The following is a 26,998-nucleotide window of genomic DNA, read 5'->3' on the forward strand; positions in this document are numbered from 1 at the left end:
ATAGGGAATTCAAAGAATCTCTTTACCTAAAGAGTGGTGAGAATATAGAACTTTCTACTACAGGAAGTATGCAAGGTGAATAGTATAAAGATGCATTTAAGGGGAAGCTAAAAAGAAATTGTATGAGGGAGGAGGAAAGAGAAGGTTATGCTGATAGAGTTAGATGAGGAAGAATGGGAGGAGACTTGAGTGGAGCTGATATGGACTGGTTGGGCCGAATGGTTGTGCTTTACATTCATGTAAAAATACTGATCTAGGAGGGAAAGTAAATGTATTGGATGACCTGCATGAGAGTTTTGCTATTATTTACTAAATAATGGCTGGAATTTAATGCCACCCCATGTGTCGAATTTGGTGGGGGATGGGGGTGCTTTTAATCAGATGGGAAGGTGGGGACACTTTCCCACCTCTGCCCTGATTAAGTCTGGGCGAGGAAGGCCAGTGGACACAGCCAATTGAGACTCTTATTGGGCAATTAATGACAAGATAGGTAAAAGTCTTTCACACTTGTCAAATCATCAGCAATTACTTTCCAATTAAGGGCCCCATCCTGCTGCCGCAGGTATTCAGCGCCGGATAGGGGACTCGTCATGTGGGAAGCCCAAAAAGCAAACCCGTCAGGGTTGCTTGAGGATGGCCTTTCCACACCTCCACCAATTGAGGCTCTTAAGTGGACAATTAATTACAGCTTGACAACTTCATCCTGCCACAGCGGGTATTCAACCAGCAGCGAGCAGGTCAGTCACCACACGGGAAGTTGTAATAGCAAACTCTGTCAGGGTTTGTTGTGGACTTCCAGGGGCTGGTGGTGGTGGGTTCCCTCCTTCAAAGGTTTTCAGTGCCTATTCAGTACTTAATTCAGCAAGCCTTCCCAGAGGGGAGACTAGGGGCTCACACTGGCTCTCTGGCCAATGGGCAAGACCCCCATTGCCTCCATTAAATTCACCCAATATTACTGAAGCATTCAGGGGTAAAAGTTTCCTCTCCTTTCAAGATAAATTGAGCTAACAGTTCCCTCTCTTTCACACACATTCACTCTTCTGTCAGTAATAGGAAGAGATGTATTTCTGGAGCTGCTGCGCGTTTTTCTCCCCTCAGATCTTGCCGACACAAGCCCAATGCACAAATGTGACAGAGATAAATGATTCTCCTCGCTGGGTCAGGCTGTTCTGCTTGGATTGAAACATACTTGTTATACTCTGTAAATCCCTACCTGCAACAATCTATAATTCTGGTCAACCTATTGTTCCTAAAGTGTGGTTATTACAAGCGTATGTCTATCCTTTAAATAGCTTAACAGCTGTTATCACTTTCATCATCTATATATTGCCTTTACAGAGAAGCTCTGTGGAAATGACATAGGCTGATTGATATGGAGTTAATTCCATATTGACCTGAATCTTTCAAACCCATTTATGGTCTTATTGAACAGTTTCCAAACTATTAGTGCTCTATTGTGGAGTAGTTCACTAATACATGATTCTAATAATCACTCAAGGGAATTAACAAAGCAAACCTACTTGTCAAGACAGGTAAAAGTCTTTTACACTTGTCAAACCATCAGCCAGTCCGTCAAAGATCTAGCCTAACAACCTGATAATGAGCACTGTGACACTTTGATGTCATTTGCTATAAACATGTAGTCTGTTATGTACTTGAATTTGGCATAAACCAACAGATGGTGTGTCCCACTAACTGTCAAGTATGGAGGTTATCAGGTTCTTGAACTAATTTATATATAGCATTGACTATTCAAATGCAGAAGGAGGCCAATCAGCCATAACCTTGCTTAAGTTATGTGGGATCTGTAAGGCCAGACACTCAAAAGGTTTGATTCCATTTTGGATGGTAAATTGGGTTATCATTCTACCTGTAAATGTCACTGTTGCCTGCGAGTGCCTGATGAGAGAATCCGCCCTTACATTCATGCAGTATTTTAATTTCAGCATCATAATGTTACTTATTTTTAAGTCTGTGGCTCTCACTTTGAGAACAGAAATAATCAGACTTAGAGCCAATCCATGGTGGGGCAGCAGATTTAAGTTAATGGTTCGGATTTTAAAACGTTTTGATAAAATTTAAATATCGTATGGATATAGCCATAGTCAACAACACTATCATCTTCCAACTCTTTTCAATGGGGATTAAAGCCCAATTAAGAGCCTCAATTGGGGGCGGAGTGGAACAACATCCTCAAGATTTCCTACCACAGACTTAATCAGGGCAGACACAGGAAGGTGGTGTGGTATCCACCCACCCTGTAAATCACCCCCTGCTTCCAAACTTGCCTCAGGAAGTGCATTAAATTCTGCCCTACAGGCCAGTTACCTTGGTGGTGAGGAGGCTTTCAGAAACTATTGGTGGAATTTAATGCCCCCTATAGCAGCAAGTTTGGTGGCTGGGGCATTTAATCGGTTGGGAAGGTCTGGAGTGGGGAACCCATCGCCTTCCCACCTCCGCTCGATTAAGTCCAGGGCAGAAAGGCTCATGGGCAGGCTTCCTACCCGGATGCTAACGGAGGCCCTTAAGTTAGCAATTAATGCCCACTTAGGGACTGCATCCCACCATCTCTGTTATTGAACCAACAGCAGGCAGGGGAGTCGCCACCTGGGAAGCCCAAAAAGGAAACCCTGTTTCGTTTGGATGTGGGCTTCCAGGAGGGAGGGTGTGCTCCCTCATTGTCAAGCACTTAATGAGGGACCTGGCCTTGGGAAGGTGGACCCTACTGAAAACCAGTCCCCTGCTCTTGCCAACAATCCCCCTCCCCTTCCCTCTCCTGCAACTCCCCTGCCACAATCCCCATCCCACACTCACTAAGCTTTGGCCTAGGGTTCCTCAATGATCCTCGGCCTCTGGTTGGTGCGTTACCAGCAGCTGCCAGTGGTCCTGTGGAGCTGACAGCAGTGGAATGCTGCAGGCCTCTGACTGGTTGGCAGCTCTCATGGGGTTGGATATCTATCCCCGAGGTCCTTAATCTAGGTGAAGGCCTGACGCTGACTACTTAAGTAGCTGATGGGCACTTAATACTAGTGGGCTTTCACCAATGGAGGTGATACGGGGCTCCTGCTGGTTCTTCAGTCGGTGGGCAAAACCCCTGTTGCAAACATTAAACTTTGCTGCATAATTCAGGATAAAATTGACAGTCACTTGGACAAATGCAGATTAATTATGGAAGGCAGCATTGAATTGTTAAGGGCAATTGTGTTTAACTATATTGAAAGCAAAATACTGTGGATGCTGGAAATCTGAAGTAAAGACAGAAAATGCTGGCACTGCTCAGCAGGTCTGGCAGCATCGATGGAGAGAGAAATAAAGTGAACATTTTGAATAGAAATGACCCTGCTTCAAAACTGAAGGAAGATAGAAATTTGATGAGTTTTATGCTGTTGAAAGTGGGGAGGGGAACAAGAACAAATGGGAAGCTCTGGGATAGGGTACAGGGCGAGAGAGATTAAATGACAAAGAATTCAAACAAATGACAAACAAATACTTTGCTTCTTTACGAAAGTCATCCACTCCCTTTGCATTTTGTCCTATGACATCTTTGTCATTTAATCTCTCCCATCCTATCCTAAAACTTCCCGTTTGTTCTTCTTCCTCCTCCCCTCTTTCAAAAGCATAAAATCCATCACATTTCTACTTTCAGTTCTGACAGAGAAGGAAATAACAGTTCCGACCAATACTTTTATTTCCCAGTTTTTATTAGTGTTCCAATTTAAGGTATACAAGACCAGTTCAGACCAGTATTCTTATTTCCCAGTTTTAACTGTTTTTTTCATTTTGGGAAGCAGAGTCATGTTTCCCTTGAAACGTTAACTCTGTTTCTCTTTCTACAGATGCTGCCAGACCTGCTGAGTATTTCCAGCAATTTCTGTTTTATTTCACATTCAACGAATTTGCTTATGTTTTTTGATTAAGTAATAGAGAGTTGATGAGGGTAATGTTATTCATGTGATGTATATGGGCATCCAAAAGGTATTTGACAAAGTGCCACCTTATAGACTTGTCTGCCAAGTTTGAGTTCTGGACCTCTGGACTTAAAGGGACAACAGCAGCATGAGTATGAAATTGGCTGAAGAATAGGAAACAGATAACAGTTGCTTTTGGAACAGGGGGTGCGGGGCTTTGGGGGGGTGGGTGGTGGGGGTGGGGAGAAAGGTATATAGCAGGGTACCCCAGGCGTCGGTGTTAGAACCCCTGCTTTTCTTGATCTATATTAAATATCTAGTCTTGAGTGTGTGCTACCTTCAAAGTTTGCAAATAATACGAAACTTGGAATATTGTGAACAGTGAGGAGGACAATGTTAAACTTCAAAAGAACATAGGCTGGTAAGATGGGCGGACAAATGATAGATAAAATTAAGTGCAAAGTGATTCATTTCAGTAGAAAGATTTAGGAAATTCAATATAAAATGAAGGGTACAATTCTAAAGTGATTCAGGGGCAGAGGGACCTCTGTGCATAAATCATCGAAGGTTAAGAAAGTGATTAATAAAGCATACAGGATTCTAGACTTTATAATTAGGTGTGTAGGGGAAGATCTTCTAGTGTGCTAGCACGGGTGGGGCCCACTCACTGATGTGTAAAATTACGCGGGATAATGTCAGGCGGAACTCCCGACGTCACCTCGTGTCATTTCCATTTTCAGGTTGGTGGGGGCGCAGCTGAATCAGCTGTGTGCTCGCTGACCTGTCAATGGCCAATTGAGGCCATTTAAAAAGTATTTAATATCATTAATGGACCTGCCCGTCCAAACTTAGGGGGCAGGCCGGGAGCCCTGGCAGGATTAAGAAAAAGCATGAAATGTCATTCATGGGTGGGATGAGGTTTGGCAACTGTGTCTTCAACTACTTATGCTTTACACTCTGGAATTCCTGCCTTAAACTCCTCTGCCTCTCTTCCCCGCCCCCTCCCCCTCCTTCCTTAAATCCGTCTTTATTCATAGATTTGGTCACCCATTCTAATGCCTCACTCTTGGCTCGACATCCATTTTTGTTCCTTATACTTCCATGATGAACCTGTGTTTTTCTGTGTAAATGGGTCTATATAATTGCAAGTTATTGTTGATTATGATTACATAAGAGATTTAACATAAGAGTATAAGAAATAGGAGCTGGAGCTGACCATTTGGTCCTTTTAGTCTGCTCTGCCATTCAACAAGATCAGGCCAGCTCTTCTAATTCAACCCACCTTCTTGCATTATCCCAATATCCCTTAAATGTTCATTTTGTACAGCTGTTGGTGATTTGTATGATGGATCAGTCATTGCCAGTTGTTCTTTATAGGATGATGTCAAGGGAGGTGACCCGACAACTGAAAGAACAGTTGGAACATGCCATATTTTGCCTTTAAACATTGTTGTTTTGAGATTTCAGATCCTTCTGCAAGTTGTATTGGACCCAAGCCAAATGGCAATTTTCCACATATGCTTAAACATTTTAGATATCTTTACTGGTGTGAAACTTTGCCTGGAGAGCCATCTAACTAACTATAAAATCATAGCACAGAAGAAGGACATTTGGCCCATCGAGTCTACCTCCGGTTCGTCCCACTGCCCCAGTCTTTCCCATATTTGGGAAATCTGCAATTTCTTTCTCCTTCCAGTAATTATCCAACACTCTTTCGAAGACTACTATTGAATCTGTGTCCACCACCTAATCAGGTGTTTCAAATCCTTATTATTTGTTGCATAAAAAATGGTTTTCCTCCTGTCAGCTGGCCAATCATCTTAAATCTGTGCCCTCTCGTTATCTGCCCTTTAGTTTCAGTTTGGGAATTGTTTCTCTTTATTTAAATTTATTGAAACCCTTCATGATTTTAAACACCCTTATCAAGTCACTCATTAGCCTTCCCTCCCCTAAGGAGAACAATAGCAGCTTGTCCAGCCTATCCATGTAACTGCAATCTCTCATCCATGAAACCATTCCAATAAATCTCTTCTCACCCCTTTCCAAAACCTTCACATCCTTCCAAAAATGTAGGTGCCTAGAATTTGACACAATACTCCAGCTGTGGCTGAACTAGTGTCTTATGAATGGTTAACAAAACTGTTATAATTCGCTGCTGAATAAAGGAGGAACCTGGAGCCAATCTTTCCTTCATGTGGGTTTATTCAAAAAAACTCAGAGAACACAGGCATGTATTTATTTTTCCTTTCCCCCACACAGATGGAAACCAGTTCTTGTATATACTTAAGAATAAGGCCCTAGCCCTTCCCCAATTATTAAAGCTGCTGTCAATTACAATTAGAGAATGTACTTCATTGTGACAGGATTGCACCATCAGCATAAATCCCCAGCTTTTGTACTCCATGGGCTGGATTTTTGTGGAGACATTGAAAAATGGTGGGTGGGATCTGGATGCTGAAGTCCAGGCACATTTTTGGCAGATCCCATTTTTGCCATTAGGGGGTAGGGGGCGGAGTGTGAATCACACAGGAGATAAACCTGAACTCAGCCCATTTTGCAGCTGCAAGAGCCTTAACCAGCAGTGCGAGAGTCACAAATTGATGGAGTAGTTATAAATACTCATGAAGGGTTATTAAAGTCTGTATAACTGTCATGATCTGACGATTTTTTAACTCTCATTCTTTAAACTGTAAAAAACCTGTCTGCAGCTATCAGTGATTACTTTAAAAAAAGAAACCTCTGCTAGACAACTTTGATTTTCAGGCAAGCTGGTGTAGCATCTGTTCTAGCACTTTCAATAAAGTTATTTATTGTAATTTCCCTAAGGGCTATTTATCATGAATGCTTGGCTGATCTTCAAAAGCTACAATTATCTCAGTGGCAGTTCTGAGTTCACAGTTTCATTGACATCTTGGAGGCTATTAATGAATTAGGCATATGAATGGAAGTTTAATTTTCTTTTATAAGAGATTAACCATTTGAGGAGATTTAAAAGCTTTGGTGTCTTCATCAATGGAAGTTTGTTCACTATCAAGTCTGTATGATGAGAGTTGTATTTAGATTTTTAGAAGTTTATTTTTTTCATCTGCACATGGCTCCTGTGGTCTGCCCATTGTGGATACTTGGTGAGTTGGCATGGGGGAATGAGGGGGTGACTGGAGGACATGAGTTTCCATTGAGTTGGCAAGGAAAGAATGACAAGCCATGGGGGATGGGTGGTGGGTGAGTGGGTATAAAGGGTGAGGGCTAGGGAGCTTAAAATCTTCTAAACCAACTGGAACCGAGTCCTAGAAAACCTCTATTTATAAATCCCAGGATTTTATATGCTTTATTAACTGCATTGTTAACCGATATTGCCTCCTTAAAACAAACACCTTAGGCCTCCCTCTCTCTTGCGTATTCTTTAAATTGTACAACCTAGCATATGTTGCCTCTCTTCATACTTCCTACTAATTGTTTCACCTTACAGTTTTCTGCATTGAATCTCATCTGCCCTGTGTTTGCCCTTTCCATCAGCCTGTCTACTCCAATCTTCCTCACTGTTTACTACATTTCAAGGTTTCATACCTGCAAATTTTGAACTTGCGTTCTTTACCCCCAAGTCCAAGTTGTTGACGTGTATCAAAAACAGCAGTAGCCCTAGTGAAAACTGAAGAACTCCAATATGTATTTCCCTTTAGTCTGAAACAGTCTTTCAGTTCTTTGTTTTTTATCACTTAGACAGTTGTGTATCAATGGTGCTATTACCATTTTGATCCCATAGGCTTCAATTTTGCTAACAAGTCTAAAATATGGTAATTTAGTAATTGCCTTTTAAAACTGTATATGCATACCATCTCCACAACTAACTTTACTAAACAATGACCACTATTCTCAAGATGCTTCGTAAAGGAATATTCTCCAATTGACTCACTTCTTTCCTCCAGCAACGTCTCCTTCCTTGTTGGACAAGAAGGAGGAGAAATGAGACACTGCTAGATCCGGTTCTTGGGAGTGAGGTGGGCCAAGTGGATCAAGTGTTGCTAAGGACACATTTAGGGGGCATTGATCATTGTACCATAAGGTTTAGGTTGATTATGGAAAAGGAATAGGAACAATCCAGAGTCAGAATAATTTAACTTAACTTAACTGAGGGAAATCCGGCTTTAATGGGGTTAAGAGTAGAGCTGGCCCAGATCAGTTAGAATCAGAGGTTGCCAGGCAAAAGGGTATCTGAACAATGGGCTGCCTTAAGAGAACAGAAAGTTCGGGCACAGGCAAGATATATTCCCACAAAGTGGAAAAGCAGGGCAAACAAATCCAGAGCTCCCAGGGTGACAAAGGAGATAGGGATCAAGGGTGGGATTTTCCGGTCCTACCAACAGCAGACATCATTGCGGGCGGTACAAGAAAATTTGGAGAATGACCAAAATTGGCTCTTCCAGATATATATAAATGACCTAGATCTTGGTTTACAGGGCACAATTTCAAAATTTGCAGATGATACAAAACTTGGAAGCATTGTGAACTGAGAGGGGATAGTGTAGCACTTCAAAAGTACATAGGTTGGTGAAATGGGCGGACAAGTGGCAGATTAAATTTAATGCAGAGAAGTGTGAAGTGATTAATTTTGGTCGGAAGAATGTGGAAAGACAATATAAAATAAAAGGTACAATTCTAAAGGGGCTGCAGGAGCAGAGGGTCCTTGGGGTATATGTGCATAAATCTTTGAAGGTGGTGGGACAGGCTGAGCAAGCGGTTAATGAAGCATACAGCTTCCTAGGCTCTATCCATAGGGGCATAGAGTATAAAAGCAAGGAAGTTATGTTATGTTCTGGATAAAACGCTGGAGCGTTGCATCCAGTTCTGGGTGCCACCCATTAGTGAAGATGTGAAGGCATTAGAGAGAGTGCAGAAAAGATTTGCAAAAATGGTCCCAGTGATGAGGAGCTTCAGTTACATAGATGGATTGGAGAAGTTGGGACTGTTTTCCTTGGAGAAGGGACAGTTGGGGGGAGATTTGTGTTCAAAATCATGAGGGGCCTAGACAGGATAGATAGGGAAAAAATGTTCGCATTGGTGGAAGGATCGAGAACAACAGATTTATGGCAATTAGCAAAAGAAGCAATGGCTAAATGAGGAAAATCTTTTTCACACAGTGAATGGTTAGAATCTGGAATGTACTGCCTGAGAGTGTGAAGGAGGCAGGTTTAGTGGAGGCATTCAAGAGGAAATTGGATTATTATCTGAAAATGAAGAAAGTGCAGGGCTACGAGAAGAGACAGAGGGCTGCACTAGACGAACTGCTCCCATGGAGAGCTAGCACAGACCAGATGGGCAGAATGGCTGCCTCCAGTGCTCCAATAATTCTGTGTGTTTCCTTGTGATTCTATGTACATACTGATCAAAGAAAATCTTCCCCTTTCTGTCCTTAATACAATTATTGCCCCATTCAATATTAGGGTAGTTAAAGCATTCTATTAACACTATAGTCAGTAATTAACAAATCTATTTCTCTGTCTCCTTCTCACTATTTGGTAGTGTATAAAATAAAATAAGCAGCATAAAAAACTCCTTTTGTTGCCCAGCTCCAACCAAGCAGATTTTGTCTTGGCCCTTCAAGGATATTCTTCCTTTCCAGCGCTGAAATATTTTCCTTAATCAAAATTGGAACTCTTTCTTTTTCTCTTTCCTACCTTTCCTAAATACCTTATACCCAGTAATATTAAGATTCCAATCCCCCCCTTTTTTGGACCTACCACAGTTATGAATAGTAAATCATATTTCCACGTGGCTACTTGCACCTGCAGCTCACCAACCTTATTAACTACACTTTGTGCATTTACACACATGGGGAGGAATTTAATACCCTCCTCCTTCACAAATTTGGTGGAGGGTGCATTTCTTCAGAAGGCAGGGTGGTGCGCAGGGACCCCAGCGCCTTTCTGCCTCTGCCACGATTAAGTCCAGCAATTAAAAGCAATTAAATTAATGCCCACTTAAACCCTTCTGGGGTTGCTTGTGGGCTTCCAGGGGGTGTCACTTGTTCAAAGGGACTCAGTGCCTGAACGAGGGATTGGGCATCAGGAAGGTGGGATGGTGGGGGTGGGGGGGGGGGGGGGGGCGGCGGTGTGCTGAGAGTACAGCCTCTGCTCTTTCTGCTGACCCCTCCCCCAAAGTCCCCACCCCACAAACCACCTTCCACCATCACTCACCTGTGCTCTTATTCATCAGTGATCCTGGGCCTTGGGAGGTGTAGTATTAGCAGCAGCCATCGCTTCTCCAGTGGCCTTGCTGAGCAATGAAAAGATGCCAGCTTCTGACTGGCAGCTCTCGGCAAGCCGGACTTCCACCCCTGGCATCCATGATCCTGGGGAAGGCCCGTCGCTGCCCAATTAAGTGCCTGATTGGCACTTAATTTGGCAGGCCTTTCTGAAAAGAAGTGACACAGAGCTCTTGCTGGTTCTCCTGCTAACAGGCAAGACCCTCTTTGCCCCCATTAGAAGCCACTGATGTAGTCCAAACCTAACTTAGTCTTTGTATTTTCAATGATTCCACCGAATTCTGTATTATTTCTAGTTTCTCCCTGTTTTCTGTGCTCCTGGTTCCTAGATTTTAATATTACATCTTGGTGCCCAACCGACTGATGAATTAGTTTAAACTCTACCCCACAGCACTAGTTAACCTGCCTGCAAGGTCCCAGCTCATTTCAGGTGCAACCCATCCATCTGGAACAAGAGGAACCTATTTTCTGTGATCTATTTCCATTTAAGACAAACCATTTCACGAAGCTCTGAATTATTAGAAGCAGAATGGAATAATACATACCTTTGAGTCACAGTGATTCAACACCCACATAGTCATACTCAACACAGAGAATTCCACTTCAATTTTGCTTTATTTTATTTTGATGATAGTAAGACTTGATTCAGTATTTACCAATGATGTGCAGTGAGGTAAACTTTAGTTGTGACCTTGAAAGCTTCCAAATATGAGAAAACATGAAATTTGAAGAAGGAACTTAATTACTTATCATAAAATCATATACCAAACAAGTAGGCCATTCAGCCTATCAAGCTAGTGCCTTTGTAAGTTTTTTGCTAATATTACAAAGCTGGTGGATTCCACCCAAAAAAGGTTCATTAAAATTTCCAGACTGCACTTTGTTATTTCACTATACCAACACTGCTGTTTGAAAAGGTGGTTGATGGTACTCTGGTCTTAAACTTAATTTAATATTCCACATGATTAAGCCGTATCAAAAAATGTGACCAGATTTGTTTGAATGAGGCTTTCTCTACTCTGTGCTGATGTTGAGGTATTAGAAGTGCTAACAACTTTTGTCCCAGTGGCCATTCTTCCTGTGTAAGCCTAGACGATCAGGTGCCTTGTGTAGCCATGTGAAAAATCATTCTTGATTACAATCATATTCCACGCCACACTTATTGAAATCAGTTAGTTTAGCACAGGCCAAAGGAAAGAACTTGGATGTTTCGGGTCTTTACCCATATGGGGTAGTGAATTTAGCCATCAAATTATGGAGAAGCAATGTTGTTAAATTTAATAAATTAAGTATTGATCAGCTCTGCAATTTGAATTCCACATAGTGATGAGGAATTCACACATGTCTAATGTGTGTAGGTGATCTAATGTCTTACTCTGGACATTAGCACTGATGTCATTCACACATATTAGGCATGAGTTATATTCTTCCCTTAATTCTTTTTGTGATCCCTATCATAAACTTTATTGACCTTCAGCTTTTCTCTTTATCCTAGCTCTAAAAAAGGGACGTTTTTGGATTACACCAGATCCATACCATGATGATGACAACATTCAGATTGGCCGTGAGGTTAAAATTTCCTGTCAGGTGGAGGCCATTCCCCCGGATGAGCTGGCATTCTCTTGGTTCAAGAATGGACGTCCACTTCGGAGCTCGGAAAGGATGGTTATTTCAACAACAGATCCTGATGTCTCACCTGGCACGACCAGTCTGGACATTATTGACCTGAGATTTACAGATTTTGGGACATACACTTGTGTAGCATCTCTAAATAGTCAGGTTGTACCTGACATCAGCATTGATGTGAACATCTCCAGCAGTACTGGTGAGTACTCAATCAAGGTTGAGATGATGGGTTTACCTTGGATTGCTGTTGGCCAGTTTTTCCCCCCCTCACTATAATATCACTTTACAATTTCTCTACTATTGTCCCCCTGCACATTAAAGAATAAGATCTTAATGGACTTCTGTCAAAAGTTTGTGAGATGATCTGTACATGGATTTCATGTTAGTCTGAAGTTGTTGGGAGAGTGGATGGTACTGAGATGGACTTTACCATTCTGTTATCCAGTTGCTGGGACAGTGGAATACCATGGACTGTGAATGACTTCGTGAATTCTTTCTGCTTCTGGAAGAGTGGGGTGGTTATGTTGTTCACTTCTTCACAATGTCTTCCAGTTTCTAAAACAACAGCTGATACTTGTGCTTAAACAGTGCTTTCAGCATAGTAAAACATCCCAAGGTGCTTCACAGGAGCATAATCAGACAAACATGAAGACCAAGCCAAAGAAGAGGACAGTAAAGTTTCAAGACCATAATTTTGATGCAATAAGGTCATGGATAGCAAAAGCCTTGTTCTCAAGTGAATGAACATTTTGGAGGATGACATGGAGATGCGGTGGTTGTTGATCCACTGGCCAAATCCACTGGGTTAACAGTGGAAGGGATGACAAGGCTGGGAAGGAGGTTGGTGAAATTAGTCTCTAGCAAGCATTAGAATGAAAAAGAGAGAGTAGAATGAGATAGCTGGGATTGTTGCTCATTAATAGGCAGCGATTAATGCCTTGATGAGCCCCCTCCAGAGAATGCTGAGAGATGATAGAATGAAACTTGATACTTATTCAAAAGGTAATTGAGCCTAAGGGGGGTGGGTGGTGGGGTGTAGGAGAGTGTGAAGGTCAAGGAGGAGTGCAAGATTGGGAAAGGGAGTTGGAGTTTGGGGTGTGACAAAGTGCCAAAGAGAGGAAAAAAATTAAGCATGACTGGGTATCAGGAAGGCAAGGAAACAGAAGAGAAGAATCCAAGAAGGGTTAAGAAAAGGAAAAGGGAGATCAAAGTGATGAGCTTGAGTCCAGTTGGCAGCCAAAATACATACATGAATGAACATATGGAAACTCATGTTATATGAACATGAATGATACTTTACACATGCACTTCTCCACGCTGTCCTCTTGTAATCAGAGGAGCAGCCTGGGTGTGCAAGGATTTCTGTACAGCATTTGCTAGTGCTCTAGTCAACATCTTCACCACATTTATCCATGTTGAGATAAGTCACTCTGAAAATAGTCAGTTTCCATTTGCTATTTTCTCACAGAGTTTTTTGTCATTAGCAAATTTAATATTACTGCCAAAATCCAGGCCCATATCATTTATAAATGTGGTCCCATAGCATAACTGTGTGAACTTCACTGGTCACCTTTACCCAGGTAGCACATTTTCCATTTACTACCACTGTGCCTTCCATTGCCAAACCAAGCACCTTTGAATCTCCTCTAGTCCTATTAAATGATTTACTCCTCTGCCAGCCTTGTGTGTACCTCCCACTGCCCTATGTTTTTTTCTCTTGTTATGTGGCTCAGTGTCATGATTTTGTTTCATAATGCTCCTGTGAAGCACCTTAGGATGTTTCATTATACTAAAGGCATTATATAAGTTGTTGCTATTATTGTTCACTTCAGCCTTACATGGCCAGGGTGTCAGATAAGCTGCCTTCATGGTCATATCAAGTTACCTCTGGTAACCCCCCCAAGAATCTATCCTTGGATCTCTTCTATTCCTCATCTACTTGCTGTCCCTCGATGACATCACCTGAAAACACCACACTCAGTTTCCTCATGTACACTGATAACATCCAGCAGCACTACCTTAACACTACACCACTCAATCCCTCCCACTGACTCTAAATTGTCAGCCTGCTTATTCTGCCAATTAAATATTGGAAAGGCTGAAGCCAGTGTTGAAAGTCCCTGCCACAAACTCCCCTCCTGCACCATGGATTCCATCCCTTTCCCTGGCAATTGTCTGAGGATGAACCAGACTGTTCACAGCCTCACATATCAAGACCATCACTAAGACCACCTATTTCCATATCTATAACATCACCCATCACTTCCCCTACCTAAGCTATTCTGCTGCCAAAACACTCATCAATATCTTTGTTACTGCTAGACTTGACTATTCTAATGCACTCCTGGCTGATCTCCTACATTCTATCCTTTCTTAACTTGAAGTCATCCAAAACTCTGCTACTCATGTCCTAATGCACACCAGATGCCATTCACCCATTACTCCTGTGCTCTCTGACCTAAACTGGTACCTAGACCCCTTCAAGATATCAGTATACCTCTAATTATGTCTCCCGGACATCCCCAATTTTAATCACTACACCATTAGTGGCTGTGCCTTCAACTGCCAAAGGCAGCTGGAATTCCTTTCCTTAATCTCTGCTTTTCTACCTCATTTTTCTTCTTTAAGACGCAGGGCCTTTGACCAAGCTTTTGATGTCTGCCCTAATATCTACTTGTATGGTTAAGTGTCATATACCTCTGTGAAGTGCCTTGGGTTATTTCATTATGTTAAAGGCACTATATAAATCCAAATTGCCATTGTTAATTTGACCTCAGGTACATTCTAGGATATGTTCTGAACATTTTACAAGATAAAGGAAAGAGAACTGGCCATTTGATGAATGCAGCACTCTTAATACTGAGAAGAAAGGACTCTGAAAAACACACAAGGCCTTATCTCATTATTTATGTTACCCCACTAGGACTGCCTGGATAAGTAATGAAATTTGGTGACCATGTTCTATTACTCTAAAGGCTCTAATCAACCGCATCTAAATGCTACCCTTGCATAATAGTTAAAACAAAAGAGTTTCTTTTTCATATTTGCAAAGCACAGTGACAGAGAATTATCTCTGGTGGCCTAAATATCAACCACGTTCAAACACAGAAAAGCACAAGGCATCAATATTTTAATTAAATAGCTCACAGAGCCTGAAGCTTTATCCTAGACTCCATCCATTTCTACTACAACTGAAACTACTTCATTTGAAGGTTGAGAAAGGCCTGGCTTCTTACGATAATGGCTACTACTGATCTCAAATGATTGTAGCAATTAAACTGAATTTAATCTCCACTCTGAACATTAGGAACCTGTTTATTTCCAAACAAAGCATCTAAGGAAGCTCTTGCCAATCTTTCTTCATTCTTTTTCATAAACAAAGAAGCTTCCTTGAGCAAAAATCAACAAAAATTAAACGGTAAGCAATTAATAGTATAACAAAGTCACTTGTGATCTGAAAGAGCTGCATGTGCACTTGTGTACCATCTACCAAGATGGATACTGATTGGGGTCTGGATGTGTGCTATGTTTCTTCACATAAATAAAATGAAATAATTAAATCTAGGAAGTGTTAATAAGGAATATGGATGTTGTGATTTTTCCAAATAAACTCTAATTGTTTCCAGTGCTCAATTCATGATGTTGCAATGGGATGCAGAGCCATTTGGTGAAACTAAGTTGTTTTTATTTCTGTTTAAAAGTGCCGCCAACTCTATCTGTCCCAAAAGGAAGGTCACCAATGGTCGCGCGAGAAGGCGACACAGTGGAGCTGCAGTGCTTGGTTTCTGGGAAGCCCAAACCCATAATTCTTTGGTCCCGTTTTGATAAGGAAAAGGAAAAGGAGCTCCCAATGCCCGATGGAACCATGCAAACGGAGAGCTATGATGGATTACTACGCATCGTGAATGTGTCCAGGGACATGAATGGAATATACAAATGCCAAACTAGCCAGTATAATGGGTTTAACGTGAAACCAAGGGAAGCAGCTGTACAGCTTATCGTGCAGTGTAAGTAATTTATATTTTTCTTTGCACTATGACCTTGAGGGCATTAATAACTATTGATCCTTTCCAACTAGAGCAGATGAACAGTAGTCTGCGATCAAAACAGTGTCCAGAGGTTTCTTCATACTGTCAGACTCCAACAATTATAAATCCAGCTGACTCCTGATAAGCATACAGCCAATCAAATTATCATCCATTTATATTTGGTTCACAGCAAACACTTAAAAAATCCATTCCTATTAAACAGATGTTTTAATCCAAGTGTTAAATTTCTCAGCATTCATATCAGCTTTATTCTTTCAATCTTTCACATACCAACTTTTAAAGATCCAATTTCATAGCAGCACTTTGATTTAGTATCTTTATAGCCTATAAAATGAAATATTTTGAAGGACAAGCGATGTATGTCAGTCACTTCCATTTTTATACTGTCTGGGTAAGCCTTAATCTGAGCACAAATAAATTGACAGACAAGGTAATGTGTTCATTGAGGAAAAACATGAAATGACTGCAGATGTTTCATGTTCCCCTGTGTATATTTAATGTAAATCTCATCAGCTGGTGTGTTCCTCAAGGATTTGTCTGCAACAAAACAGTGTGAAGAGGATTGATGGACACTGAAAAATGGCTCCAAATCAGGACTGCTGGGTTAGAAAGAATAATATACCTTTATCAGTGAAGTATAGCCTGGAAGAAGACATGGAAAGCTTTGTGCCCAGTCTGCTAGTGATCAATATGCCATTGTGTTTCCCAGACCATGCAAATGATTATTTTCTGAGGTTATCACTTGGTACCCAGATGAACTCATTGAAAATGAAGTGTGCTGGAACACAGCCTGACACCTCCGTCTCATCACATGTGCGTGGAATTTTAATACAAGGTTTTGCTAATTTAGAAGAAAGTTGGAGAAGGGAGAAACACTTGCTAGTTTAAAAATTGTGAGTGTCTTTTTAAGTAATTCCAAAGATTTTCCTGACAAGTCAGCAGCTGGCTGTGAAATTGGTAAGGAAATCAAATTGCTGCAATATGAGATAAAAGCAAAATACTGCAGATGATGGAATCTGAAACAAAAAACAGAAAATGCTGGAAAAACTCAGCAGCTCTAACAACATCTGTGGAGAGAGAAACAATTAACATTTCAAGTCCGTACCACGCTTCTTCAGAGCTAAAGATACGTCAAAATGTGAAGAAATTTACACTGTTTAAGGGGGGGGGGTGGAGCAGGTGAAGATATGATCTGCTTTCTTACCTTGCCACTATCAGCCCCTCCTATAGCCCTTACCACTACCATGAACACCCCCTTTGTCCCTTTGTTCATGACATCTTTGTCAATCTCTCCTTTGCCCCCGCCAATCAGTGGCCTTCTATCCAGCTTCACCTGCTCCAGCCCCCTTAAACAGTATAAATTTCATCACATTTTTACTTCTCTTTAGCTCTGAAGAAGAGTCATATGGACTCAAAAGTTAACTTTGTTTCTCTCTCCACAGATGCTGTTAGACCTGCTGAGTTTTTCCAACATTTTCTGTTTTTGTTGCATTACGGGGCCTTGTGTAAACATGATTTACAATGGATGCAAGGAAACATGGACAGTTCTGGTTTTATGTGAACAACAGAATCATGAAGTGCCTCTTAGAAAGAGCTATTGTGCTATTTATGAGTTGTGCAATCCAATTTGTTAATGGCAGCTTTTCTCTTATTAAATAGTAAGTTAATAGGAAAAATCCCACAGGATGATCATGTTATTAGAACTTTTACATGAGAAAGACCATATATTGATCATAAATGACACACATAACTTTCAGTGCCATATTAATTCAGCGAATCTTCCCAGAGGGACTCTCAAATATGCCACTGGAACAATATTATTAATGGATATGAAGGATACATCTGGGTAAATAGCTTTTGCAGATTGTTTAAAAAGAGTTGGAAATCTTTAGTTTCTCAGCACAAATTCAATGCCAAATAGGTTCTTGTCCAAAAAAGAAATCTTCCATTTATTTGAAATTTACTGAATGTTCATTCCTGTTGACAGTCACTCTGTGTTATTTGATATGATTAATGAACATTATAAGCACTGCTCCCACCAGTGGTTTGGTGTTTTCTTTTCCATACTGTGCATGTTGTCATGGATAAAATGTAAGCAAACAGGAAAATAAATGTGCAAAGTGCCTGAGCGCTTTGTTGAAAGGTCTTTAAGCACTTTGAGTGATTTGCTTTGGATATGGACTAACTGTTGTTAAGTTGGCAAACAGGTCAACCATTCTGCTGCAGTAACATTCTAGAAATAGTAATAAGCTAATTAATTTGATTTTTGATGATTTTGGTTGAGGAAGGAATGTTGACCAAGACACTGAGAGCAGCCCCTGCACTCCTTTAAATGGTGCCAAGGGATCCAGAACATCTATCTGAACAGACATTTGATGCTGTAGTTTAATTTCTCATTTAAGACATTACATTTTCAACTAGAAACTAGGAAAGACACAGCAGATACATAAAAAGGGTGAGTCCAAAAAAAGACATAAATATAAGATAGCAACTTAGAGATCAAATTAAAAAAGGAGGAATTTCATTACGTAAAGAATGCTGATCATGTGAAAATTGTTAGCACGTGGAATGGTTGAAATAGATAACATTTGAGTCAAATGGTTGCACCTTTTACTGTTATCCTGCTTCACTGAGTAGCACCCTCAATTCTGACCCAGAGTGCAGAATTAAATGCCCTTCCCCGAGGTGAGTTTGGAAGTGGAGTGGGGTTTAATTGGGTGGGAGGGTTAACTGGGGACCCTGTCACCATCTCCTCTCAGACCCAATTAAGTCTGGGGTGGGAAGGCTCGTGGACCGCCAAGTGACGCCCTTAAATGGGCAATCAATATCTACCTAAAGGCCACACCCCGCCACTGCTTGTATTCAACCAGGAGGGGAGCCGGCATGTAGGAAGCCTATTCGGGTTGCTTGTGGCTTCCTGGGGGATCACTTGTTTAACGGCACTCAATGGCTAATCAAGGACATGGCATCGGGAAGTGAGGGAGGATGGGGGCCTTTACTGTCAACACCATTCCCAACCTGTGACTCCCTTCCTGTCCTCACGCACCTTTGAACTGAGGCCCGTTGCTGATCTTGGGCCTTTGGTTGGTGCGTTGCCGGATACAGCCACTGAGCTGATTAGCTGGAAGCCCTCAGGGAAGGAGAGAAATGAGATTTCCGCTCCCTGGGATCCTTGATCCAGAGATGGGCTGCCACTATCCACTTACAGACCTGACGGGCACTTAATTCAGTGGACCTTCCCCGGAGGCAATGTGGGGCACTGGCCAGCCCTCTAGCCAGTGGGCAAGACCATCATCACCTGCATTAAATACAGCCCTGAAGGTTGTGGTTTCAGAGACTTGAGTACAAATTCTAGGCTGACATGCCAGTGCAGAACTGAGGGAGGACTGCACTGTTATAGGTGCAGTCTTTTGAGTGCGATGTAAAACTGTGGCCCTGTCTCCTGACTCAGGCTGATGTAAAAGATCCCATGGCAATATTTCGAAGAAGAGGACTGGAGATACCCATTGTGTCCTTGTTGGTATTTGCCCTCAATCAACATCACAGAAATGAATTATCTGGTCATCATCACATTTCTGTTTGTGGGAGCTGTCATATGGTTTTGCAAACTGGCTGTCATATTTCCTACCTTACACTAATAGCTACACTTGAAAAGTTGGCTGTAAAGTACTTTGGGATGTTCCGACGTCATGAAAGGTGCTACGTATGTAAGTATTTCTTTCTTTCATTGCTGAATTTAAGGAAATTCTTGATCCATTTTTCAGAGAGAAAGGGATACAGGAATACAGTGAGATCAGGGTTGCATTGAGGCTTGTATGCAATATCAACACTGGTGCAGATCAGCTAGGAATATAGGAACAGGAGTAGGCCATTCAGCCCCTCAAACCTGTTCCGCCATTGAATAAGGTCATAGTGGACCTGTATCCTAACTCCATACACCAGGCTTGTATGTACATCCTTTTATGCCCTGGCTAGTAAACATGTCTCAACTTTGCATTTAAAATGATTAATTAGCAACCACCTACAGCTTCTTGTAGGAGTGAGTTCCAAACCTCTGCCACCCTTTGTGGCAAGAACTGTTTCCTAACTTCTCTCCTGCATGATCTGGCTGTGATTTTAAGGTTCTGTCCCGTTGTTGAGCTGGACAAGTTGTTTCTGTGCTATTAATTATATGTAACCATAAGTGCTCCCTCAGTAATGCATGGAATATCAGCCAAAAACCCTTTGTGCAACCTTCCGCTCCAGCAGCAAGAAAGCTACCACCTGAAGCTAGGTAAACCTATGACATTTCCTAAAACTTGCAAAACAGAGAGCAGTAGTGAATATTTGATTCAGACTTTTCATTCGATTGCGTACTAAGACCGTGTGAAGGCATTACCATGCATATTAACAGATGTGTAACTCTAGGCAAGAATTCCTAAATAGAAACAACCCCAAAGCTGAAGAATTAAGAAAATGCTATGATTTCTTAACAGCAACTGCACTAGTAAGTACATAATACTCCATAACTTTTTCTTTCACAGTGATGTGGTAAATGGGAAAGGGAATCAAACCAAATTTGAAATGGGCTGCCAAGTTGCTGCTGCCTTACACTACTATTCAAGACCAATTTAAACCTAAGTGTATTGATTCCAAGAGTTGATGAACCACCTTGTACCATTTATTGTATGATAGAAATGCACAATCTCAAAGCCTTATGAACTGTATGAATGATTCTGTACATGAATTTTAGAAAACATTCAATTGGCACTCTTCCAGTTCTTAACCAGCCATATCCAAACAGTATTTATTTTTGTTCAAAATAATTCTCTCTGTAAATCCAGTGATGGATGAATCAAGACAGCAATGCGTTTAAAGCCAAAAATCTGATTTAAACTTTCAATCAAACTTTGACTTTTCTGTGACTGCAGTTGGATCATTCAGGGCCTGAGTAAATGTTTCCATTAACACTGTTACATAAATTGGCGTGTCCTCTAACAACCTGATCCACATTTCAAGAGAAAATGTAACATAATTCAATACTATGGAGCCCTCATTGTTCAGGGTGTATCCAAGGAATTACTATATTTAGAAGTTAATACACAGATGAGTGTGAAGAGAAAATGAACAATGCAGAGCTAGAAGTATTAAAATGGGTAACAAAAATACAGTATATACAGAATGTACAGAAGCCATTTTAGTAACACCATATATTTTCTGTTTACTTCTCACATGATAAAAATAAATAAAAGCAAGGTTCAATACTAGTTAAGTAATATGGTCGCATCATATCCTCCCCAGCAATTGCTCACATTCTAGATTAAACACGGCACAGATAAAGGATATAAATGTAAGAATGCTCATTTATAAAACAGGTTGGCATGTGTTGTCATGACAGTTACACCATCTCTGGCTATGCAAATCATTGTTATTTTCACAGTTTTGTCTGGACCCAACCATGTTGTAACATAAAGTGGTTATTTGGGTCATTAATGCGAAATGAGATGCACTGTTTATAAAGAGAATTAAAATATTAGGAAGATTATGTGAGAGATCCAAACTAATATATTCATGTGTAGAATTGACACCAATGCTTCTATTCATTGGTTTTAATTGTCGTAATCAGGGGAAGTTCTGTGTGCTTTTCATATGATAATGTAATCAAAGGCCAATTTGTTTCATTACTTGTGATATTGATACCTGGGGTACAATTGAGATGTGCTTACATATTGAATCCAGATAAATTGTCTCCTATTGAGAAGCTTTAACCCAGAAGTTTAGAATAATAAAGTTATATTATCATTTTTTGAAAAAATATGCTAAATAATATCAATGGGGTAGATACAGAAGAGGTACTAAAGATTAGCATTATGGAAGTTGGTGATAAATTTGATGCTCCCTTTGGACTTCACATTCAATAGTTTGAAACTTATTTCATATTGGGAACAGTTAATGATATTTAAGCGTAAGTGAGAGTTAATACTGTTATGAAACTGTTAGGGACCTTTCACATTTAAAGAAGATATCCAAGCACCCATCAATTAAATGACAGAAATATGCCACAAGATTCCATAGATTTTTAACAAAAACAAATCTTATTGTACATATGGGGCAGAATATTGTGCTCGTTGGGTGGGCATGCACCTGACCCGAACAAGTGTCAAATGACGCTCTGCGAATGTCCTGACGTCATCGCGCACTCGTGCGATATTTCAGTCAGTGGACACGTGTGGGAGTTGGCAGCGTGCCCATTGACAATTAACAGGCCTATTAAGGCCTTTAGGGTACCAATTGAATTAAATTTTTCACTGCCCATCCAACCTAATGGTTGGCGGGTAGGCGAAAAGGCCAAGTGGCCAGTGGTTTTTTTTTGGAAACTTCATCCACGGGTGGGCTGAGGTTTCCAACTGCAATTAAAATTTAAATAAAAATGTTAACATTTCATTCATAACATGTCCTTGCTCATGTGACAGAGTCACATGAGAGGACATGTTTTTTAAGATTTTAAAATTCTTTATTTTTCATTTTAAAAATGTTCACACACGTGCGAACTTGCGCGCTCACCCTCCTCCCACCTTGACCCAAGCAGTGCTGAGCACTGCAGTGTATGTTTCACACTGGGTGGGCCTTAATTGGCCCACCAGCACAAAATCGCAGTCGGGGCCTGATCGTGGGCAGCAGTTGCTTTCTTGGCCACTCCCGCTGGCCCCCGCTGAGCCCGCCCGACAATGGTAAAATCCTGGCCATAAAAAGGAATTAAACAAAGCAAGCACCACTAACTTAACACTATAGCTTATGAAGACGTATGCTGTGAACTCTGATCTGCTTTTACCTCCCTTCAATAGTTTCCTTATTTTACAAAATTTTGAAGGTTCATTCACTTTTCTTTGGACCAACCCAAAAGGTATGCCACAACCCTCAGGAATTCTCCTTATTATTCCAGCTATTTCTTAAGGCACAGATTACATGGGGATCTTTCCGTTAGCTTTAGTTTAATCAATTCTCCAATTTGTTTTAAAGATCTCCCAAATTTAGCTCCTTGTTATAGCTTTGGACATGCATGGACTGTTTTTTTCCAAGTCTGCTTCCTCAGCTTGTGTATAGCTCTTTGCAAGCTGACTGTTTAAGTTGACTCTTTTATGCCACAAATCTCTGTGAGGACCATTGTTTATTTCTTCCACTAGCTACAAGCTAGAGCATGTCTTTCAGCTGTTTTTCCTCCATGAAATCCAAACTGAACCACCTGCTTCTGTCAGCAAACACACACAGACAAGTCAAAGAAAAGAACCTTCAGATCTGGTTCCACCCTGCATCACTATCTCAAAGGCAATGCGGCATGCTTTGGGATGATTCAACCAGAAATGCAAATGAATGATTTTATATTCAACATAACTCTTTGATTCTGCTGCCCATGGTAATAATTTATATTGCTAATGGAGTTTACAAGCCTTTCCAGACACCCTCGCTCCATGACATGCTTAGAGATGGATCATTTATTGTTCAAGTTTTTTTTTCACTATGAAGTATGATGTTGCAAGACAAGCACAGGCTACCTTTTAAGTGTAACAAACTCCAGGCTTGTTTGAATTGCATTTACTTCAGGGTTGCTTGTCAGTTTCTCAATTCAACACCTCATTTTTCTACTGTTCAAATTTTAATTCTTAAAACTAAAATTTATATTTTAAAACAAATGAATTATGAATAATATTTGCTCATAATTACAATATTTAGGCAACAATTTACAAATTACAATGTATAAAGAACAACTGAGAATTATATTGTCTATTATTGCCCTTTGGGCAGAAGCTGTAGCCCATTCCCCACTTATTCCTATTCATATAAGCCCGATATCCTCTCTGGGCCTTCTACACTGACTATGACTCAAACCGCTGAGAAGTCCTCAAACTTTATGCTTCTGAGGACCCCCTCAAATATTTTTAAAAATCCATGGATTCCATGTAACACAAGCATTTTTACTACATAAAAAGTAGTTATAAAATTAAACATATATGTTTAACCTATTTGTTTAAACATGTCGCAACAGTTCTGTTAAGATGGGGAGATATCTTTAAAAAACATAGACTCATGGCATGCTCAAAGTTTATTGGCTAAGTTATGCTTAATTTAGTAGCCAGTTGCCACAGTTTGATAGACTGTCACTGAGGTCAGCAGACTGTCACTGTGAAGTTAGTGGGCTGTCACTGTGAGGTTGATAGACTGTTACTGTGATGGTTGACTATCATTGTGTGGTTGGTAGGCTGTCACTGTATGGTTGTTGGACTGTCACTAAGATGGTAGATCATCTTAGATTGAGATGGGTGGATTGTCACAGAAATTAGTAGACTGTCATGGTGAGATTGACAGAGTTTCATTGCATGGTTCATAGACTGCCACTGTGAGGTGGGTAGACTGTCACTGTGACATTAGTAGACTGTCAATGTGTGATTGGTGGACTGTCACATTGAGGTTAGTAGAGTGTTACTGTTACATCGGTAGACTGTCATTGTGTGGTTAGTAGCCTGTCACATTGAGGTTAGTAGACTGCCAGTGCTACATTAATAGACTATCACCATGTGGTTGATAGACTGTCACTGCGTGGTTAGTAGACTGTCACTGTGAGATTGGTAAACTGTCAATGGGTGGTTGATAGACTGTCACATTCAGGTTAGTAGATTGTCACTGTTAAGTTGGTAGACTGCCACTGTGTGGTTGGTAGACTGCCATTGTGAGGTTGGTAGACTATCACATTGAGGTTAGTAGACTGTCAGTGTTAAGTTGGTAGGCTGTCATTGTGATTGGTAGACTGTCACGGTGTGGTTAGTAGACTGTCACATTGGGGTTAGTAGACTGCCAGTGTTACATTAATAGACTATCACCATGTGGTTGGTAGACTGTCACTGTGAGGTTGATAGACTGTCAGTTGGTGGTTGATAGACTGTTACAATGTGAGTTAATAGACTGTCACTATGAGGTTAGTGGACTGTCACTGTTAAGTTGGTAGACTATTATTGTGGTTGGTAGACTGTCACTGTGTGGTTGGTAGACTATCACATTGAGGTTAGTAGACTGTCACATTGAGGTTAGTAGACTGTTACTGTTACATTGGCAGACTGTCACTGTGTGTTTAGTAAACTATCACTGTGAGGTTAGTAGACTGTCACATTGAGGTTAGTAGACTGTTACTGTTACATTGGTAAACTGTCACTGTGTGGTTGATAAACTGTCATTGTGAGGTTAACAGACCGTCACATTGAGGTTAGTAGACTGTTACTGTTACATTGGTAGACTGTCATTGTGTGGTCGATATGAACATAAGAACATGGAGCACGACTAGGCCGTACAGCTCCTCAAGCCTGCTCCACCATTTAATAAGATCATGTCTGATCTGACAGTAACCTGAAATCTGCATCCCAACAACCCCCAATAACCCATTACCCCCTTGCTTACCAATAATCTATCCAATTCTGCCTTAAAATTATTCAAAAACTCTGCTTCCATCACCTTTTCATGAAGAAAGTTTCACAAGACTCACGATCCTTTGAGTGGAAAAATTTCGCCTCATCTCTGTTTTAAATGGGTGACCCCTTATTTTTAAACAGTGACCCCCAGTTCTAGGTTTTCCCACAAGAGGAATTAGCCTCTCCACATCCACCCTGTCAAGACCCTCAGGATCTTATATGTTTCAAAAAAGTTGTCTCTTAATCTTCTAAGCTCCAGTGTATAGAAGCTTTGTCTGTCTAACCTTTCCTCATAAGACAATCCACCCACTCCAGGTATTAGCCTGGTAAACCTTCCCTGAACTGATTTCAACGGATTTACATCCTTCCTTAAATATGGCGACTAATACTATACACAGCGCTCCAAATGTGGTTTCACGAGTGCCCTGTACAACTTAAGGATAATCTCCCTATTTTTATATTCAATTCCCTTTACAATAAATGATAACATTCTATTAGCTTTTCTAATTACTTGCTGTACTTGCATACTAGGTTTTGTGATTCATGCATTGTGACTTTGGTGCTGCCACTGTGATATTTACTGAATCACAGAATCGCAGAATTATTATGGTGTAGAAGGAGGCCATTTGACCCATCATGTCTGCACCAGCTTTCTGAGCATTTTAACTTAGTATCAATCTCCTGCCTTTTCCCGGTAACCCTGACATTGCTTTTATTTAAATAATCGCCCAATGCCCTCTTGAATGCCTCAATTAAACTTGCCTTCACTATACTTCGAGGCAGTTCATTCCAAACCCTAACTACTCGCTGTGTGAAAAAAGTTTTTTATAACCTTGCAGTTGCTTCTTTTGCAAAACACTTTAAAACAATGCCCCCTAGTTCTCGATCCATTTACGAGCGGGAACAGTTTCTCTCTATCTACTCTGTCCAGACCTCATGATTTTGAGAACTTCTATCAAGTCTCCTCTTAGCCTTCTCCTCTCCAAGGAAGACAGTCCCAGCTTCTCCAATCTTTCCTCATATCTGAAATGTCTCATCCCTGGAACTATTCTTGTAAACCTCTTCTGCACTCTCTCCAAAGCATTCACATCCTTCCTATAGTGTGGCGCCTAGAACTGTACAAAATACTGCAGCTGAGGCCTAACCAGTATCTTATATACGTTCATCATAACCTAACTGCTCTTGTGCTCAATGCCCTACTAATGAAGCCTAGAATATTGGATGCTTTAGAACAGTTCTCTACCTGCCCTGCCACTTTTAATGACTCATGTGCATTTACACCCAGGTCTCTCTGCTCCTGCACACCATTTAGAATAGTATCCTTTATTTTATACTATCGCTCCATGTTCTTTGTATCAAAGTGTATCACCTCACACTTCTCCGTATTGAACTTCATCTGTCACCTATCTGCCCACCCCACCAATGCGTCAATGCCCTTTTGAAGTTCTACACTATCCTCCTCACAGTTTACAATCCCCCAAGTTTTGTGTCATCCACAAACTTTGAAATTGTCCCCTGCACACCATGATCTAGATCATTTTAAAAAATCAGGAAAAGCAAGGGTCCCAATACCAACCCCTGGGGAACTCCACCACAAACCTTCTTCTAGCCTGAAAAATACCCATTAACCATCATTCTCTGTTTCCTATCCCTCAGTCAATTTTGTATCCATGTTGCTACTTGCCCTTTTGTTCCATGACCTATAATTTTCCTCAC

The 26,998-nt window shown here is 40.9% G+C and overlaps 1 protein-coding gene across 1 annotated transcript in view; it reads left to right on the plus strand.

The window, feature by feature from the left end:
* mdga2a (MAM domain containing glycosylphosphatidylinositol anchor 2a) overlaps positions 1-26,998 on the plus strand; it is a 912,278-nt gene that overhangs the window by 442,736 nt on the left and 442,544 nt on the right. The window contains exons 8-9 of the mRNA XM_041214670.1: positions 11,666-11,995; positions 15,498-15,803. Of these exons, the coding sequence (XP_041070604.1) occupies positions 11,666-11,995; positions 15,498-15,803 (636 nt within the window). The remainder of the gene's footprint in view (positions 1-11,665; positions 11,996-15,497; positions 15,804-26,998) is intronic.

The sequence above is a fragment of the Carcharodon carcharias genome, chromosome 20, assembly GCF_017639515.1.
Source record: "Carcharodon carcharias isolate sCarCar2 chromosome 20, sCarCar2.pri, whole genome shotgun sequence".
Lineage (NCBI taxonomy): Eukaryota > Metazoa > Chordata > Chondrichthyes > Lamniformes > Lamnidae > Carcharodon > Carcharodon carcharias.